The sequence below is a fragment of the Drosophila tropicalis genome, unplaced genomic scaffold (assembly GCF_018151085.1).
Source record: "Drosophila tropicalis isolate 14030-0801.00 unplaced genomic scaffold, ASM1815108v1 contig_593, whole genome shotgun sequence".
In the NCBI taxonomy this organism is placed as follows: domain Eukaryota; kingdom Metazoa; phylum Arthropoda; class Insecta; order Diptera; family Drosophilidae; genus Drosophila; species Drosophila tropicalis.
The window spans coordinates 5219182-5236618 of NW_027173070.1; the positions used below are offsets into that span (position 1 = coordinate 5219182).

Here is a 17437-nt window from a genome sequence, read left to right on the forward strand (position 1 = left end):
AGACACAAATTAGTGTGTAGTATGGTAGTATAGATGTCACCTAGAGTAAACCCAAACCAACATGCGGGTATTCATGTGTGGAGTGGCCTTTGGAAAACCTCAACTGAAACCGACAAACTTATTCGAGTTTTGGTCAGCATCCGGCGACGGCGGCGGCGACAGCGAATATGGTGAATCATCTCGAGGTTTTTTCTTTTTGCACTCTATTGATGTGTTTTTTTTTTCTATTTTGATTGTTTGCCAGTTTGCTCCCGCTGAAGTCCGTTTTGATCTCATTTCATTTGAATGCTGGAATGGAGGCGAATCGAAAGTGAAAGGAGCAACAATTTCTTCAACTGTAATGCGGGTGGGTTGTGGTGGTTTGCGGATTGCCGGGTATCCGATGGGGGGGGTTAGGTTGCTGCTGGCGGATGCGCGACAGTTGGAAAGTGTTTTTTCTGATTTTTGTTTGCCAGCTATGTATATACATATATATAGTGCCTATGGCAGCTCGTATTTGCCTGCTGGCAATGCGCAATATGCAAAAATTGTAAAGTCGAGTAGCAATTGCTCTTAATTTTTTTCTTAAATGTGGCACACAAAACGATTTTGATGACTTCCATTTTTTTTTGTGAGAAAGCCAAAACCTCAAAGATTGAGACTTAACTTTGCTCAAACACATTGCCAGCAATGAGGAAGTCGCACCTTAAGATCGCATGTTCAAAGGAAAATCAACGATAATGGAAAAACGGGCAGAAAGCGCACACAAAAAAAAAAAACCAGAGGGCCGGGGCTAACTTCGACCGCGTCAAAGTTTGTATACCCTTGCAACTTTTTTGGTAACTCTATCCTTACCTATTAGCCATCAATGTGGAAGAACGTTTTATCTAAAAAGGCTTAAGCTTGAGAAAGACAGGCCTACAATCATAGGAAATAACGAAGATATTGATCAAAGTCACTTTTTTCCACCGATCGTTCCTATGGGAACCAGAGGGCCGGGGCTAACTTCGACCGCGTCAAAGTTTGTATACCCTTGCAACTTTTTTGGTAACTCTATCCTTACCTATTAGCCATCAATGTGGAAGAACGTTTTATCTAAAAAGGCTTAAGCTTGAGAAAGACAGGCCTACAATCATAGGAAATAACGAAGATATTGATCAAAGTCACTTTTTTCCACCGATCGTTCCTATGGGAGCTATATGATATAGTCACCCGATCTTTATCAAATTCGGCACAGTCATTAACATATATATTAAATTAAGAAATGTTTAATTTAAAAGCAATCGCGTTAAAAGTAACGAAGTTATTTACAAAAGTCACTGTTTTCGACCAATCGTTCCTATGGGAGCTATATGATATAGTCACCTGATCTTGATCAAATTTGGCATAGTCGCTTATAGGCGTAGTAAACTCTCTAATATTAAGTTTCACGATAATAGCATAGAAAATAACGAAGTTATTGAGAAAAGTCACTGTTCGTGACTTTGGGGTTTGTATGGGAGCTATATGATATAGTCGTCCGATCCGGCTGAATCCGAGATATACAACGCCTGCAGTATATACAAGCCTACGTGCAAAATTTCAGCTCTGTAGCTCTTACGGTCTAGGAGGAGTTTGCGTTGATCCAGACGGACGGACGGACGGACGGACATGGCTAGTTGAACTCGTCTCGTCGTGCTGATCAAGAATATATATACTTTGTATGGTCGGAGATGCTTCGTTCTATGCGTTGCACACTTCTGACCAAAATTAATATACCCTTTTTGCAAGGGTATAAAAAGAAAAAAGCACAGCCAAATATGTGGCTATTAGCATATATCTGCTGCTGCAGTTGCGCCTGTCAGCTTGAGAAGCACCCTGTATATGCCAATGGATGATGAGGCAGGAAAATATTCGCAAACACACACGCATACACAAATAAATACTTATATATATATATGTATATATATGTACTCATATATGGCCTCGCGAATGCCATCATCACTTTCACCTAAAGGTGATATAATGGCCAAGTCCGAGGCAGTCAACTACGTCATCAACAACAACAGCAGCAGCTGCATTAATCTTCCTCTTTCTTAGCGGCGATTCCCCCCCCCCTTCGCTCTTTTATTGCCTTGGGTAAACCCTAAACTCAAGAGTCCCGTGATCGCATTTAGCACCCCCAATGTCCAATTCTTACACCAGAATCTCCGACTGTTCGCTTCGTTTTGTTTCTTTGCTTTACTTTGTTTCTAAACGGATCTAATTCGATTAGCATCAGTTCAAAACAAATATCCAGCACCAATTTAATATTTGATTTGTCCATTAGCAAATCAATTTCCTAATTGATTGCAAAAAAAAATATGAAAATAAAGTCACATAAACAAATTAAAATTTGATAGAATAAAAAAATTCTAAGGTGCAGAAGCTTAGATGCTCTTTAAAGATCTTTTCTTAATCTATCAATTTAAATACCTACTTTTGGTTTAAAAGTCTGAAAATCCGACAAATTAACTCAAATATAGCAGAAATCCAAGTTTTCAAAAAGTAGTCCCAAGGTCATTTAATGGAACAGTATGTTCGAAAGTTAAAGAAGAATAGTAATGAGAAAGAAAAGACGGGTGTTTTATATTGTATGGAGCATAAGTTGTCATAGGAGTTACGTTGTTGTGCTATAATCCCTGTTTTCCCTACACAGAGATCCTAATCTATAATTATAGACCCTTATCAAATGATAGAAATGTAGATACTAGGTCAAAACTACCACCACCTCTGGCTTAAGCTCTCTAATGCTCGAGATACTCCAGACAATTAATATGGTAATCTGATCCTGATGAAATTTGGTGCAGTCACTGGAAAGTATCATTCGATGTGTTAAAGATAACTGTGTTTTGACATACTCATAATGTAATGAAAATCATAATGTAATGCAAGTTTCTGATCTCTATTTAGAAGAACGTGATCTATGTATTATAATCGTTTAATTCTATGACCAAAGTTTGCTTTAATGATATTATCCTGCTGCTTATTAAGTATATACCTCACTCCTTAATGTCCTGCTAAGTGTCCTATGTTGAAATATATATACCCTTCTTTGGCTAGGGTATATAAAGAACAGAAACATGACTATGCATTTTGTATGGGGGGATTTCGGCGCGTGGCTAGGATATTAAAAACTTTCCATTCCTGTGCAAATTATTTACATATACATATATTTATTAGATTCCAGATTAAAGTCTGGGTTCTTGCTCTTGCCACGAGCCAAAAACTGGCGACACGGGCTTTTGTAATTAGTAAGCCAAGATGAGATATTTGTTGATTATTTACTTATAAACAGATTATCCCAGAGGATCCCCAAACGATATAAATTTGAATGGACTTTCAATATTTTTCTCTCTCTCTCTTTCTTTGGATTGCCTGTCTGTGGTTATTTATTTGTTGTTTTTGACAGGAGGCACACGCTCCTACATATCAATCAAATCACAGAGCAAATCAAGATCAAATCACAACAAATCAAAGCCAAAAACCAAAATCAACTCGCACAGCAATTAAATCAAATGAAGCAAGGCAAAAGCAATGCCGCCTAACTGCAATTAGCTGTCAAAGTCAAGTCACAAGTCTGTCAAAAGGCATTAAAACAATTTTTGTCTGGGATTCTTGTTTTTTGGTTTTTAAGTGAAATAAAAAACCGTTTAATTGGCCGCTGTCGTTTGGAGTGAAGTTGGTTTTATTTCTTTGGGTGGGGGTCTACTATTGACCATGGCGGCCAATGATGCTTTACGACTCTTTATATCATGTAATTACAACTTACGAAATGGACGCCATCATCAGAAGAAGCCTATTCGTGAGCTGAAGGAGAGAAGAGGGTGGCATAAGGCAATAATTTGTATTATTTGTACAATGCGGTGGCTGTTACTGTTGCCTCCCCCTCCCCCATCCCCCCACACCGCACCACGCATTCCCTCTGACAACTCCTCCTCCAGCACTTATACCTCATCCTCTATCATATCTGTCTGTGCATTTATTGTTGCCTAATCGGCGACGGCGCCAAGGAGAGAGAGAGGAAGAGTGAGAGGGAGATCTACAGCTGCTACAGCTGTTTTTTTTCTTCAAGCTTTTTTGCGTGTGCCTAAACGAACGATCAAGCAAACGAATGTTAAGAAAAAGAAAGAAAGAAAGAGTAGGAAAAAGCAGCCGCGACTGCGCAGCAGCTTGCAAAGCTTCAGCCACTGACGCCTCGCCGCTCAGTTCAGCTTTGGCCTGAACGTTGGCTTTCAGACTTCTTTGAGACTTTGCTCAAGAAGGTCGTGTTTTTTGTAGCGCTTTCTTAACGGTAATACACGGTTTTAAAAGCTCCGTCGCCCCACTATCAATCGAGTTGTATATTTCCTTGCAAAAAGTGCGTATAGCTTTGAGCGTAAGTGTGCGTGTGTGTGTTTATGTGTGTGTGTGCGAAAGCGCAAAGGACTTTTTAAAAACAAATATTTGGCCCCCTGAACCGTCCCTCTGAAAGTTAATAACAACAATTGCTTAAATTACATGAGTGAGTGCAATTTTCCACCAATATCTCCGCCCCTCAACTGAATTTCATCCCCTCCCCCTCAATCCTCGTATGCCCCGCTTACTCCGTTTGGTTGTGGCTGACAGTGAAAGTGATTTGATTTTTTTGCAATTGAAGTCGGAGTCAGAGTTGGACTCAGAGTTGCGAGTATCTCGGCAATGGCAATGTTAAGCCAGTTTTAAAACCGATTCGATCTTGGTTTTTTTCTTATTAATATTATTTTTGCAAAACAAACAAAATAAATAACAACGACAACAACAACAAACAACCAACAACTGTCATTTGTAATTTACGGATTTTTTCACCAAAAACCTTTTTCTTTCATTCATTTCGTTTTCTCAAAAAAAATTTAAAAAAATAGCAACAACAACATCTACATACATATATTGCAAATTGGATTAATTAACAATATATATTTCAACAATTTATATTTTAAAAGGTAAGTGTATGCAAAAATATTAATAATAATTTGCATTTGCAAAAATGCATTAAAAAAAGAAAATTTCACATTTAATAAGCATTTTGTTGCCTCTCGTGTCTCTCTCTCTCTCTCTCGCCTGTTGGTGATTAAATCATTGAAATTGCAACATTTTTGTTGGCCAAAGCAAAACACAAACAACAACAAAAAGTAAATAGTCATTATCTAATAAATCTAACCACATAAACTTTTGCACATATAAGTTTCAACTGATTAACTTGGAGGCCTGGAGGGGTCTTTTGCAATTTCTGTTTACGTATAAGCCAGCAAAAAGTGCAAAAAGTGCGAAAAGTGGAAAAGTTGAGAGATAGTCAATTGCACAAAATAGTGAAAAATTCAGCAAACAATTTGAAAAGATAATTTGCCATGCAAACCAAGAGGAATAAAAAGTAATGAAAAAACAATTAAAAAGCAACAGAAAAATGCCTTAAACTTTGCTTTTGCACAGAAATAAGCTAAATGTGAAAATAACTTACCGAAAGAGAATTAATAACAATTTTTCTTTAAAATTTTAACTACTCATGAACAGTTTTCATTATTTATTGATAAGGCAATGTAATATAATTTATATATACTTTTCATATTTAATGAAAGAAAGTTTAATAATTTAGTTGAGGTTTATTAAAAAATGTCTAAAATATGGCAAATTTATGCCAAATTTATGCCAAGATCAATTAACTTTGTCTTTTTTAGTCGCCTCTTTGTAAAAGGTTAACTTTAGTATATAATTTATTGTTCATCTATAATCATCTATTCTACGCCTAAAATATTTCTCAAATTTCAATTGCAAAAATCACTACCTAAAAAAAATATAAATTTTTCACACTTTATTCCCAATTAGCATGAGTAGTCAAAATACGTTTTATATCTCTTATATCAACTGAAAACCAGACTAAAATAAATAAGATTATTTTTACCTTTTGTCTTGGCCTTATAACAATAATCTATTAAAGTTTAAAATTAAGCTAATAAATTGCAAAAATTTATCCCCAAAAGCCAAATGAAATTTTCTTTTCCGCAACAAAAAAAATTTGTTAATTGTTGTCCCAATTTCGAAATGTATGTCGGACAATAACGGCGAAGCGCATTTGATTATTCAATTTGTTTAATTATTATATAACAAACATTGGCAGCAGCTAAAGACAATTGTGGAATAATAAATAAGTTTTGGCCAACAACAAACAAATAAACAACTTAAAGTTAAACAAAAAAAGTAGACGAAATGCAAAAAAACAAAACCGGAAAATATAAATAAATAAAGTGAAGAAGTGCGTGAAAGAAGGGCACAAACACAAACACTGACACACACACACAGAGACAGAGACAGAGACATGTATACAGAAAATGTGAAATGAAACAAAAGTCGGAAACTTAACCTCAATTTGATGTTGACTTGCAGTCACATAAATTATTTGGCAATGTTTTTTTTATGGCCTCGTCGAAGTATTGTGTTGACTACACAATATCTCTCAATATAGGTGGATATTTAGTATATGACATGAACTTCATTATCAGCCAAAGGCAACGCCAACATCTTTTTACCTTTTTTTTTATTTTATTTTGTCTTCCCCCATTTTTATTTTTTTCTTGTTCATTTTTCACTTCATTTTTTTTTGGGTTTTTTCCCTTTTATTTTGTATTTAGGGTCATTGCATAATGCGGAGAAACTTGTATTGCTCTCAATGCGCTTTGGAGCATGTCATATATAAGTATATATCCAGATATATACAAAAGACTTAAGCCACAAACTTGAGAACTTTCTTTCGAGGGAGAAAGAGAGAGACGACGACAGTGACACAGATTACTTAATTTTTTTTTAGCCAAAATCCGGTTCAGATCGGTCTCAAAATGTGATTTAGGCCGAGACCCTTTTTAAATCATGTAATAAACCTCAATATAAAGTAAAGAGGAGATGAGAGACGATACAAAGAAAGAGAGAGAGAAAGAAAAGAAAACAAGTTCCGCCTAAATTGTGACCATGGCCATGGATTTCTTAGCCCAACTGCTCTTTTGTTAGTTTATGTAAATAAGTTTTTGTGCATTTCTTTTTAGGTTTCTGTTTCCTTTTGGCTAACTTATGTAAAGTTCCCCGCCCATCAGTCACCGCCTCTCCACCAACTATCCATCACTCTATATATGTAAATGTTTTCTCAATCGATTATGTCTTTCTTCGTTTTTGTTGCGTCTGCTTTTTTCTCTCTCTTCTTTGAATTGCGTTTGTTAATTGGGTTTGAGCCAAATTGTGGTTGAGGGCGGATTTAACCACTACTGGGCTTTATGTTAACGACTCTTCGTTGAGAAAGAGCCCAATTTTCGAGAAAACGAATCAAGCTTTTTATTTGAGTTTTAATTTTTGCATTTCACCCATTTGCAATGCAAATTAAATTCAGTGATTTTTTATTTGGCTAATTTTATGACTTTTACATTGAGGACTGAGATTTTTATTCAAACATTTGATTATTTTAGGGTATAACAAGTTATAGCCATATTTTAATCACACCAAAATTCGTATGGATTACACCTACATACATAAGTATCTTAAATTTAGTCGCATTTATTAGGACAAAATATGCAAAACTTAGTTAATGTGTCTTTTCGAAAGACCTTTGGTTTGAAAAGGAAATACTGGACAAAAGTGTGAAATTTGTTGGATGAATATCATTGGAGTTTAAAAGATTTAAGCCTGTTATAAACAGGCCATAATAAATATGTGGTTGTAAGTTTGGAAACCAGTTTTTGAATAACTGAAAATAACTGGAAAATTCATGTTTGACTAACTGAGGATAACTAAAAAGTTCATTTAGATAAAAATATATTAAGTAATTAATGTGTAAATCCTCCTGATTCTAATAAAAACCTTTGCAAAGTTTCTTAGTTCTCTTTTTGTTTAGTTAATTAAGGATAACTGAGAGGGGCAAAAGGGTAAATATTTATTATTCGATCTTTGTTTAGATTGACTTCAGTCTTATGGGCTTAATAGAGTACTAAGGTACTAAGGGTTAATAATTAGGTGTCGATATCTGAATGTCACTCTTTAGGAGCTGTCCCAGAGAGTCATTTAAAATGGATCCAATGGATCGGGTCAACATCCCCTTTGTCTAAAAACATTCTTTGTTTACTCTGAATTTCGTGGACATGGGCTAAGAGGGAGAAATGTTTTGGCACATTGGCGCCCTGGTTCAATATGTGCCCGCCTCGCCGTTCGATGATTGGCTATTAATAACTAGTAACAATCTCTATTGCCATAAAAATTTATTAAGCTTATCTAATATAAGTGTGTGCTGTGTGAGCTGGAGCTGAAAATTTCAACCCACCGAAAAAAAAAACTTATGAATATTGCCGCTAATTGCATAATCATTATTATCATCGTCATCATTATCACAAACATCATGACGATGATGATGATGATAATCAGTGATCATCATTATTCTCTTGATGATGATTTGCATGCAATGCTTATGTTATATAGCGGGCCACTTCTTGATACTCAAATCAGTTGCTGTTGCTCATGTTGTTGTTGCTGCCGGTGTTGACTTAACACATTCGTAACAATTGCGCAGGTTGGCTCGTGTATTGAATATTAATTAACACTCTCCACTTCACGTCACAGTGTTGTGGTTGTTGTTGTTGTTGTTGCTCTTGCTGTTGCTGTTGTCGATTCGGCAATCTATTGATTATGTGGTCAGGCCAAAAAGCTTGGACATCCACGCACCAGCAGCAACAATCATAGTGCCTTTACAACAACATTTTCGGCACTTACCTTACCCAATGGCATTTTTTTTGTGGCTTTTCATTGGGTGTTGCGTTTGTCAGTTGTTTTGTTTGTTTGTTTATTTGTTGGTTTGTCGATTTGACAAAATGTGCCAATGGCATGACACCAATTTTCATTTTCGCCAACAGTTCAAACAGCTGTTTGACCCACTTGAGCTCCCTCCGATTTCAAATGGGAAAGTCAAATGGCTTAACCTTTAAATGTTTGGTTAAACTTTGATTCGATGATGGCTTAAGTAAACAATTTTATTGCAATTGCAATTACTAAAGCCAATTTGTATAAGTGAGCAGAAAGCCAAGCTGATTACTTGTGGGAGTGGCCATGATATCTTTCCTCTTTATTTCGAATTGGTAGCAATTTTCTTGTCAACGAAACGCCGCTTTGCTTAAACTCTAAACCAAACATGGGAAAACTCTGGCAAAGAATGGAAACTATTGAGAGATTGTAACTCAAACTTTTTAGAAATGACACAAATGGAAAACTTATTCTTTGAGCTAAAACAAGAGATTGAAGATTAAAGATTGTGTTCTTAAGAGGAAGACTATAAATGTTTGTTTGGAAGCATTAATGTCTTACGCATTGGAAATTGCTATCATTCCGTGCCACAGGTTATTCATAGAATATGCCAATAAAATTCAATAACATTGCCACTATAGACTAAATGAACTACAACATAAAAATCATCTGGAGATAATTTTCAAATCAACTTTAAAAACTTGCCAGGCGAAACCTTATTTTGCACTATAAACTCGAATGTTGCAAAAAACCAGTCGAAAAATCATTTAAATGCAACGCCCAAATACGAGATTAAGAAATTTTGTTTACCTTTTTGCGTATTATTTGAATTTAGTATATCAGCTTAATGAATCTGATTTCGCCATAGCTTTGCAGGCTAATCTAAAATAGCAAGATTAAGAAATTCGCTATGCTTTCTGATAGTTGAGCTAAAAATTTGAAATAATTGATTTTATAAATGAATCTCGGATATGGTTAAAAAACAAGAAACAAAGAGATAATTGGAGTTTTGCAAATGGTTTTTATTGTTTTCTCTAGCTGCCATTTTGTATGTGTATCTGTAATTTATGCGAAAAGTCTCTACCCCTCTATAATTTAAGCATTTTCCCCCAATTTAACAAAATGTGCATGAAAATTTCCTCGAGCATTTCCACACAGGCAGAGAAAACTTGTCACAAATTTATTTTTATAAGCATCTTGAGAGACAAGCCAGTAAGTTGGCTTGAGTTTTATAGCCATTGTTGTCATTTTGGGGCGAATTAAAGACAGAAACACAAAAGCTACAAAGAGAGGAGAGAATCTATACAGTGGCTAGAGGCATGGCCCCTTGGCTGGAGACATTTGTATATGACAGCGAAAATGTTATGGTCACATGCGGCGTATACGTAATGAGGAGTAAGTGCATCAACGAGCTGCTGCTGCTGCTGCCGCTGCGGTTGCGCATTTAAAATGCATTTATCTCAATTACGAGCAGGCAACGAGAAACAAAATCGAAAAACAGAAAAAAAAAACGCAAAACGCTTGTTTTACAACCAAAATGAAAACCGAAAAAACGAATCAGCCAAACGACGCATTGTTTGCAGCTAAAAACAGAAAGAGATAGAGAGAAACAAAATAAAGAAAAACTTTCACTGGCAAGAGCAAAACTAAAACAAAAGTGCAGAAGCAGATGCAGATATAAATGTAGATTGAGAGAAGGAAGAGAAGGAGGAAACTCCAAACAAATCACGTAGAAGGCGGGGGAGGCGATTTAAACTTAGCTTTACAAAATAATAACACAAAAAGAAACCATTGCCCAAAGAGATGAAACGACTACAAAATACTCTACTTCTACCCCAAGTGGACAAACATTAAGGAATAATTAAAGTAAGATAGAGTACTGATAAGTCCACCAAGGATATATTAACAGTATTATCCTCTACATTTACAGAGAGATTACCTCCCAAACCTTTGCTTACAGGGTATGTAAAATAGCAAAAAAAAAAAAAAAAAGTCAAGCTTATTGTTAATTAAAACAAATAAACTGGCAGGCCAACAATAAATTATGCATGGGCCGACAGCAGAGAAGAAAATAAAGAAAAGAAAAGAAGATGCAGATGAAGATGGAGAGAAAAAAGAAGTGTGAAATGGAAAAGCATTAAAGAGCTGCTGATGATCATTATGATGATGATCAGGGGGGGGCAGAAAGAGTTAAGTAAAAAAGAAGCCAAGCAAGTTTCCGGCGTCCTTCATTCAAGGCCGTTCGTTCATATCAATTTCGTTTCATATCGTTTCGTTTTTGGTAATGGAACAATAGTTTGTTTGATTTTGTTTATATAACCTGTGAGTGCCATCAATTGAATCTTTTTGCATCTGTTGCATCATTGAGAGTCTCTCTCTCTCTCATGCTGTCAATCATCAGCGCCTCTAACATGCCAGGTGACAAAAACCAGTTGAGGAGTCGCCAAAATTTCGTAACTAAAGTAAAATCTAAAAGCATACAACAAAAAAAAAGTTGACTGTTTTCTTCTTTTTTGCAAAAAGTGTTAACTATTATACAATAGACTGTTGTTGTTGTTGCTGCTGATGCTGAGATTGCGATTGTTGCTTCTTCTTCTATTCAAGGAAGTCACGTTTCATTGGCATGATCTTCCTGGTTTATGACTCTCACTCTCGATACTCAATGGCAGATACTCGATCCTTGGCAACAAAAATCAAGTTCAAAATGTCAAGTTTGCGGCACCAAGCAATACCAAACATAGAGACGCCCGCACAAACAGAGGAAGCCACAGTAACAGCATCAAAAACAACAGCAACAGCAACGGCAACAACATGAGCAACACCAGCAACATTTAAAACTCGCCAGCAGCTGGTCGCTTGGTTGCTGAACTCAAAATGAAAGTGAAAATACGCAAGCGGCCAACTGCAACGCAAAAATAAAACAGAAAGGAAGAAAGAAAAAGAGAGAAAGAGAAAAAATACAAAATACATTGGTAACTCTTACTTTCAAAGCAATTGTTGGTGTTGTGACTATTGCTGATGTTGCTGATAGACTCGGTTTCGTTGGGAACAACAAACAAAAAAGAACTTTAAACAGCATTTAGTTAAAATGTTAAAAGAATGCTTTTTTGTTTCTTGGAAGTCTTAACAGAATGTGGACAAGAAATATATATACACCGTAGACTAACTGATCGAGCTTTATCTTTCAGAGTTCGCATAAAGTATTGTTTTAGCCACTTGGGACTACGGTTTTCGTTAAGAGACTCTAAGTGTACATAACTAAATTGGATAAAGGTAGATGATTGGTTAGATGTAGAACAGTTTTAAAAAGGCCGTTTCTTCTAGACATTTTCTAATCAAAGAAGCTGGACCAAATATGTCCCTTATATAAGTTTATAGAAAAATACAAAAAAATATAGAAAAAATCGAATTTCAAACGTCTAATGAAAACTCTTTAAACCAAAAATGACTAAGAATTATCATCACGTTCACGTCGGGGTCACCAAAATACAGAGATTAAGTTGGGGGTCACCAAAGTATGTTGGTCTTTAACATGACCATGCCAACTAATAAACCCTGTCATTAAGATTACAGGGTATTTGTGTGTGTTTGCCTTTATTTTTATTGCATCCATTTCATTTCCTTCTATCGTAAAAACAGAAAAAATTAAAAGAAGAAATTGTGTGCAGAAAAAAAGTGAAATAAAAAGACAAAATAAAAACTATTGCCGATGGCAGTCAAGGTTTTTCCAGTTTCGCCAGAGGAACTGGTTTGCCCCTCTCACACTATTGAAAGGAAAAAAAGAAACAAGAGGAAACGCCTGATGCCAAAAATAAAACTTTAAGTTTTAATGATTTTTCCAATTTAAATTATTGTTTGAATAGATTTAACGAATTCATCAAATCTGCCCCCACTAATCATTAAAAATCAATAAACAAAACAAAAAAAAAAAGTAAATAAATCAAAAGGCCGTTAAGGCTAAATCGTTTACATCTCTTTCTCACCGTCTATTTTCTCTGTATCGTTTTGCAGGCTGCAATTAAGGAAGTAATTTGTGTTACCCGCTCCTCGGCCATCGTCATGTTGCATGAAACCACATGAAGAAATCGCTGTTAAAGCGTTGTTGCCGTTGCTGCTGCTGCTGATGTTGTTGTTGTCACTAGCAATTGCCATAATTGCCCAAGGAGTCCAATAACCGCACTGAGCCATACCCCCACCAAAATCAACCCAAATCCTCAACTCCCTCCCCACATCAAAGCCAAACGAAACTTGCTACACGAGCGAGCTATCGGCGGCAGGCACAACAAATCCAGAAAAATATTGTAAAAAAAAAAAAAATCAACTCGAGCAATCGCTTGAGATCGGCTGAGCGCCGGAAAATCCCAAAAAATAACAACCACATCAATTGGAGCCTAAGATCAATGAACGCGGCACGCAGCTGCACTGAGGCGTAAACTGAAGAGATATAGAGAAGAGGAGAAGAAGAAAACAAGGCAAGCCATTTGATTTTTGGGCGTCTCACATTCAAGTTCAAGTTGCCGAGGTGGAGAAGAAAGACAGAGGGAGAGAGGAAGAGAAGCAGGAAGTCCATTTTGATTTTCGAAGCCAAAAGAAGTCATTAACATCTCCTGCTGCTGCATTGCTCTTAATCATAGCTCAATGTAAAATGTTAGTGACCACCACCAATCGACCATGGAGTCATCAAATGCTCACACTGAATCTATTAACCATCACCTTGCTTGTATTTGGGCTGATCGTGCCTAGGGTCCAATCACACACCTCTACAACTGCTTCGACAGCTGCCCTGCTGACAGGACATCAGTTGATGCCCTGGCAGTTGGTTGCAACATCATCACCCAGCCCTCAGTACACAGCACGCAATTTGTATGCTCCGTTTGAAAGCTTTAGCCAACAGGATGACATCAGTTTTAAGGATGTACGTCAACGAGATGATGGCACCATAGTGCAATCCTTTGGTTCCTATCGTACAGCTCGGCAATCGCCGTTGGCGACCACAGCTCAACGTCGCTCCGATTCACCAGCAGTGGAAATAATACCAGCACCATCGGTTGAATTGCCGCAGAATGAATTGATAACCATACCAAAGCAATTGGTGCCCTCCAAACCGGAGAATGTGAGTCGTCAGGGTAGGCAACGCAATTATATGTATATACCTTTGATAGGTGGTAGCGAAGCGAATCCAAATGGCGATGCCCTGCTGCAATTACGTCCAAGTAGAAATGCGACATTATCGTCTCTGGGCCCACCAGCCGATGGTGTGGCAGCTGTGGCTGAAGAATTCGGCTCCGAGTTGGTTAACTCTGGCTTAGGAGGCGAACGCACCGAGCGTAGTGATCTGTTGGCTTCGGCCACTTCCACTTCCACAGATCTGCTGGAGCCAGAGAATACCAGTCGGAGAGTGGGCTTTCAATTTCCCAGTTATAGCTTAAAGCCAGCCACTCCCTTCCATCCGCAATCGTATCGTGAGGACAATCCCATTTTTGGTGAAGATTTGGGACAAACTTTCACCACCAGCGATGATGGTGACAACCATGAAACTCGTCACACGCGGCAACTCTACTTCGATTCCGATGTATCACCACCCACATCAAGTTTTGAATTCCCTGGCCTGTCCTCCAATACCAAGCCTCATCCATTGGCCAAACTCTATCGCGATGAGGTAACTAAATTCGGAGATATCAATGGACCCATCACGGCGTTGCCTCAGCAGAGACCACAGAGAGGTTTCTATTTTGGCGATACAGAGTTTCGTACAGGTCCGCCACCACCTCCTCGCCAGTTTGGTCCACAAAAGAACTTCCAGGAATACGTCGGACCAAGTGAATATCAGGGATCACGCAAAAGTCGCTATTATCCCTACAAATCATCGAGAAGTCCACGAGTTGTTTTCCCCAGCAATGACAATGTTGGCACCACAGGACCCAGTGGTTCCGGCACAGTTACAGGACCGTCAGGCACTGGCGTCTACTTTAGCGATAATCTAGCCTTTAGGTGAGCAGAGAAAGCGGACAATCTTCTATTGAAATTATCAAACTTCTTCTCGTAAATAGGGATCAAAACTTTGGCATCAATGAACTGGCTGCTGTGCAGGATGTGCGCAATGATTATAGTCTACAAGATTTGGATAGTGCCTCTGAGGCCACCAGTAGTCCACAATCGGCGAGCACATTTAAGGAGAAAGGTAAGGTATTAGTTAGTCAGATGGATAGATGATTTGTTTAGGTAATGTAGTTTTTAAGTTTTCCTTTATAAAATATTCTTGTTTCTGCTGCTGCTGCTGTTGCTTGCACCGCCGCCTAATATTACACCCAAATAATCTACACAACAACATTCCCACTCTATACATATATACCTAGTATATACATATACTGTACAAAATAAACATATACCCAATATTCCGACAGTCGACATCACCACGGACATGGAGTGCCAGCATCGTGGCGGTACTTGCGAATTCTTTTTAGGCTGCTGGCTTAGCGGTGGCCTTATACAAGGCACCTGCAATGGATTGTTACGCGGCTGTTGTCATCGCACAGCAAAATCAGCGAATTTACGTAGCTCGGACCAAACGGGTCAAACCTTAATCGATTTGACTGATTTGCCGCAAAAGAATTTTGGACCAGTTAACAATGAACCTAGTGAGTGCCATGTCCATAGAGAGCACGTCCAAAAGCACCAACAGAAAAAAAAAAATACTCAACTACTAAAAAAAAGTCGCTGAAAAAAAAAAAAAAAATTTGCATGCCTCTCTAACCACATGGGTTAATATCTCTCGTTCGTAGTTCGTTATGTCTTTTTGTAGTTGTGTGCACACTTGTTAACGTATTTGTTTATATATATACTTATATTTTTTTGCTTTAATTAAGCCTGCAATTGTCTTATTTAATTACTAACAAAAGAGGCGCCAAGTGAAATGAAATGTAATGTAAAAGCCAGAAATTAATTGCCAAGCATGCTTATGTTAATTACCACAGCACGCTAATGATAATTAAGCCATATTACACATGACTCTTAACGGCATGCTGGAAGCTCCATGTCCAAGACCGACACCGAAAAAAAAAAAAAAAAACAAATGACCGACCACTAGAAAGTTAAATAAGAACTCTCCCTCACCCAGTGCGGCAGTGGCAAGAAAAAAGACTCTCTGCATGCCATTTCCTATCTCTATTTCTTTATTGCCTGCTTTACTTTCTACTAATCCTTCTGTTGCATTAATTTTGTGTACTATCTTTTAACCAATTTAAATATGATTAAATGAACATTGCAGGCTGCGGCATTTCATTGGCCAAACAAACCGCCCAGAGACGAATTGTGGGCGGCGATGATGCTGGCTTTGGTTCATTTCCTTGGCAAGCGTATATACGCATTGGATCTTCTAGGTAAGGTTACCTTGCCAGAGAGCTTTGCCATTGTTGACTGATTTTTAGTGAAAATACCACGTCGGGGTCACCAAAATGCAATTGATTAGGTTACTCATTATTTCTTCTGTCGTTTCAGATGTGGCGGCTCTTTGATTTCGCGTCGTCATGTGGTCACTGCTGGACATTGCGTTGCTCGCGCCACACCACGTCAAGTTCATGTCACCTTGGGAGATTATGTAATCAATTCGGCTGTGGAACCCCTGCCCGCCTATACATTTGGAGTGCGACGCATCGATGTGCATCCATACTTTAAATTTACTCCCCAGGCGGATAGATTTGATGTGTCTGTTTTGACGCTCGAGAGGACAGTGCACTTCATGCCCCACATAGGTAAGTCTCGCATAGCTTATTTACTTGGCCTCCATAGTTTTAATTAAAATTTCTTTTCAATTAGCACCAATTTGCCTGCCCGAAAAGAATGAAGACTTTTTGGGTAAATTTGGTTGGGCTGCCGGTTGGGGTGCCTTGAATCCAGGCTCTCGGCTCAGGCCCAAGACCCTGCAGGCCGTGGATGTGCCAGTGATTGAGAATCGTATATGCGAACGTTGGCATCGTCAGAATGGCATCAATGTGGTCATCTATCAGGAGATGCTGTGTGCTGGCTATCGAAATGGTGGCAAAGATTCCTGTCAAGGTGACTCTGGTGGTCCTCTGATGCACGAGAAGAATGGCCGTTGGTATTTAATTGGTGAGTAATGCAATGAGAAATCCAACAAAAGATGCATCTAACTTATGCTCTTATTCTATTTTATAGGTGTTGTCTCTGCCGGCTATTCGTGTGCCTCACGTGGCCAGCCTGGCATCTATCATAGTGTTAGTAAAACTGTCGATTGGGTATCCTATGTGGTGGGCCTCACAATGAATATCTAAGATCCATCGATCCAGCTCCAATTGCAGCTAGAGTTGCGATATTTAATTTATAGATTCATCGACTAATCGCACCTGCCTGCTAAGTGGGCTCGGCTCACCTGCCACTCTATTCTCTTTACTTCTCGTCTCGTCTTTCGTCTAAACGTTTTGTATATATATAAATCCGTTTCTTCACTTACTCTTTTTCACTTTTCTTCATCAATTTGTATCTGATTATTTATATATTCGATGTAACTTGTGTTTTTCGGCATTAAAATTAAGCGCAGTACAATTTACTTATTGTAGTAATTAAATTAAACTTAATTTACTTAGTCATATATGCGCTGTTATGTAATTTTAAATGAAACCTATTTATGAACTAA

The 17437-nt window shown here is 37.8% G+C and overlaps 1 protein-coding gene across 1 annotated transcript; it reads left to right on the top strand.

Annotated features, from left to right (window-relative positions):
- The first annotated feature begins 4299 nt into the window (after window positions 1–4299).
- On the top strand, window positions 4300–17310 carry LOC137576533 (uncharacterized). Its single transcript, XM_068289706.1, has 9 exons — window positions 4300–4357; window positions 4881–4958; window positions 12796–14775; window positions 14835–14965; window positions 15189–15422; window positions 16052–16163; window positions 16282–16535; window positions 16600–16893; window positions 16960–17310. The coding sequence occupies exons 3-9, from the start codon at window positions 13430–13432 to the stop codon at window positions 17073–17075; spliced, it is 2487 nt and encodes an 828-aa protein (XP_068145807.1). The 5' UTR covers window positions 4300–4357; window positions 4881–4958; window positions 12796–13429; the 3' UTR covers window positions 17076–17310.
- Window positions 17311–17437: the final 127 nt, after the last annotated feature.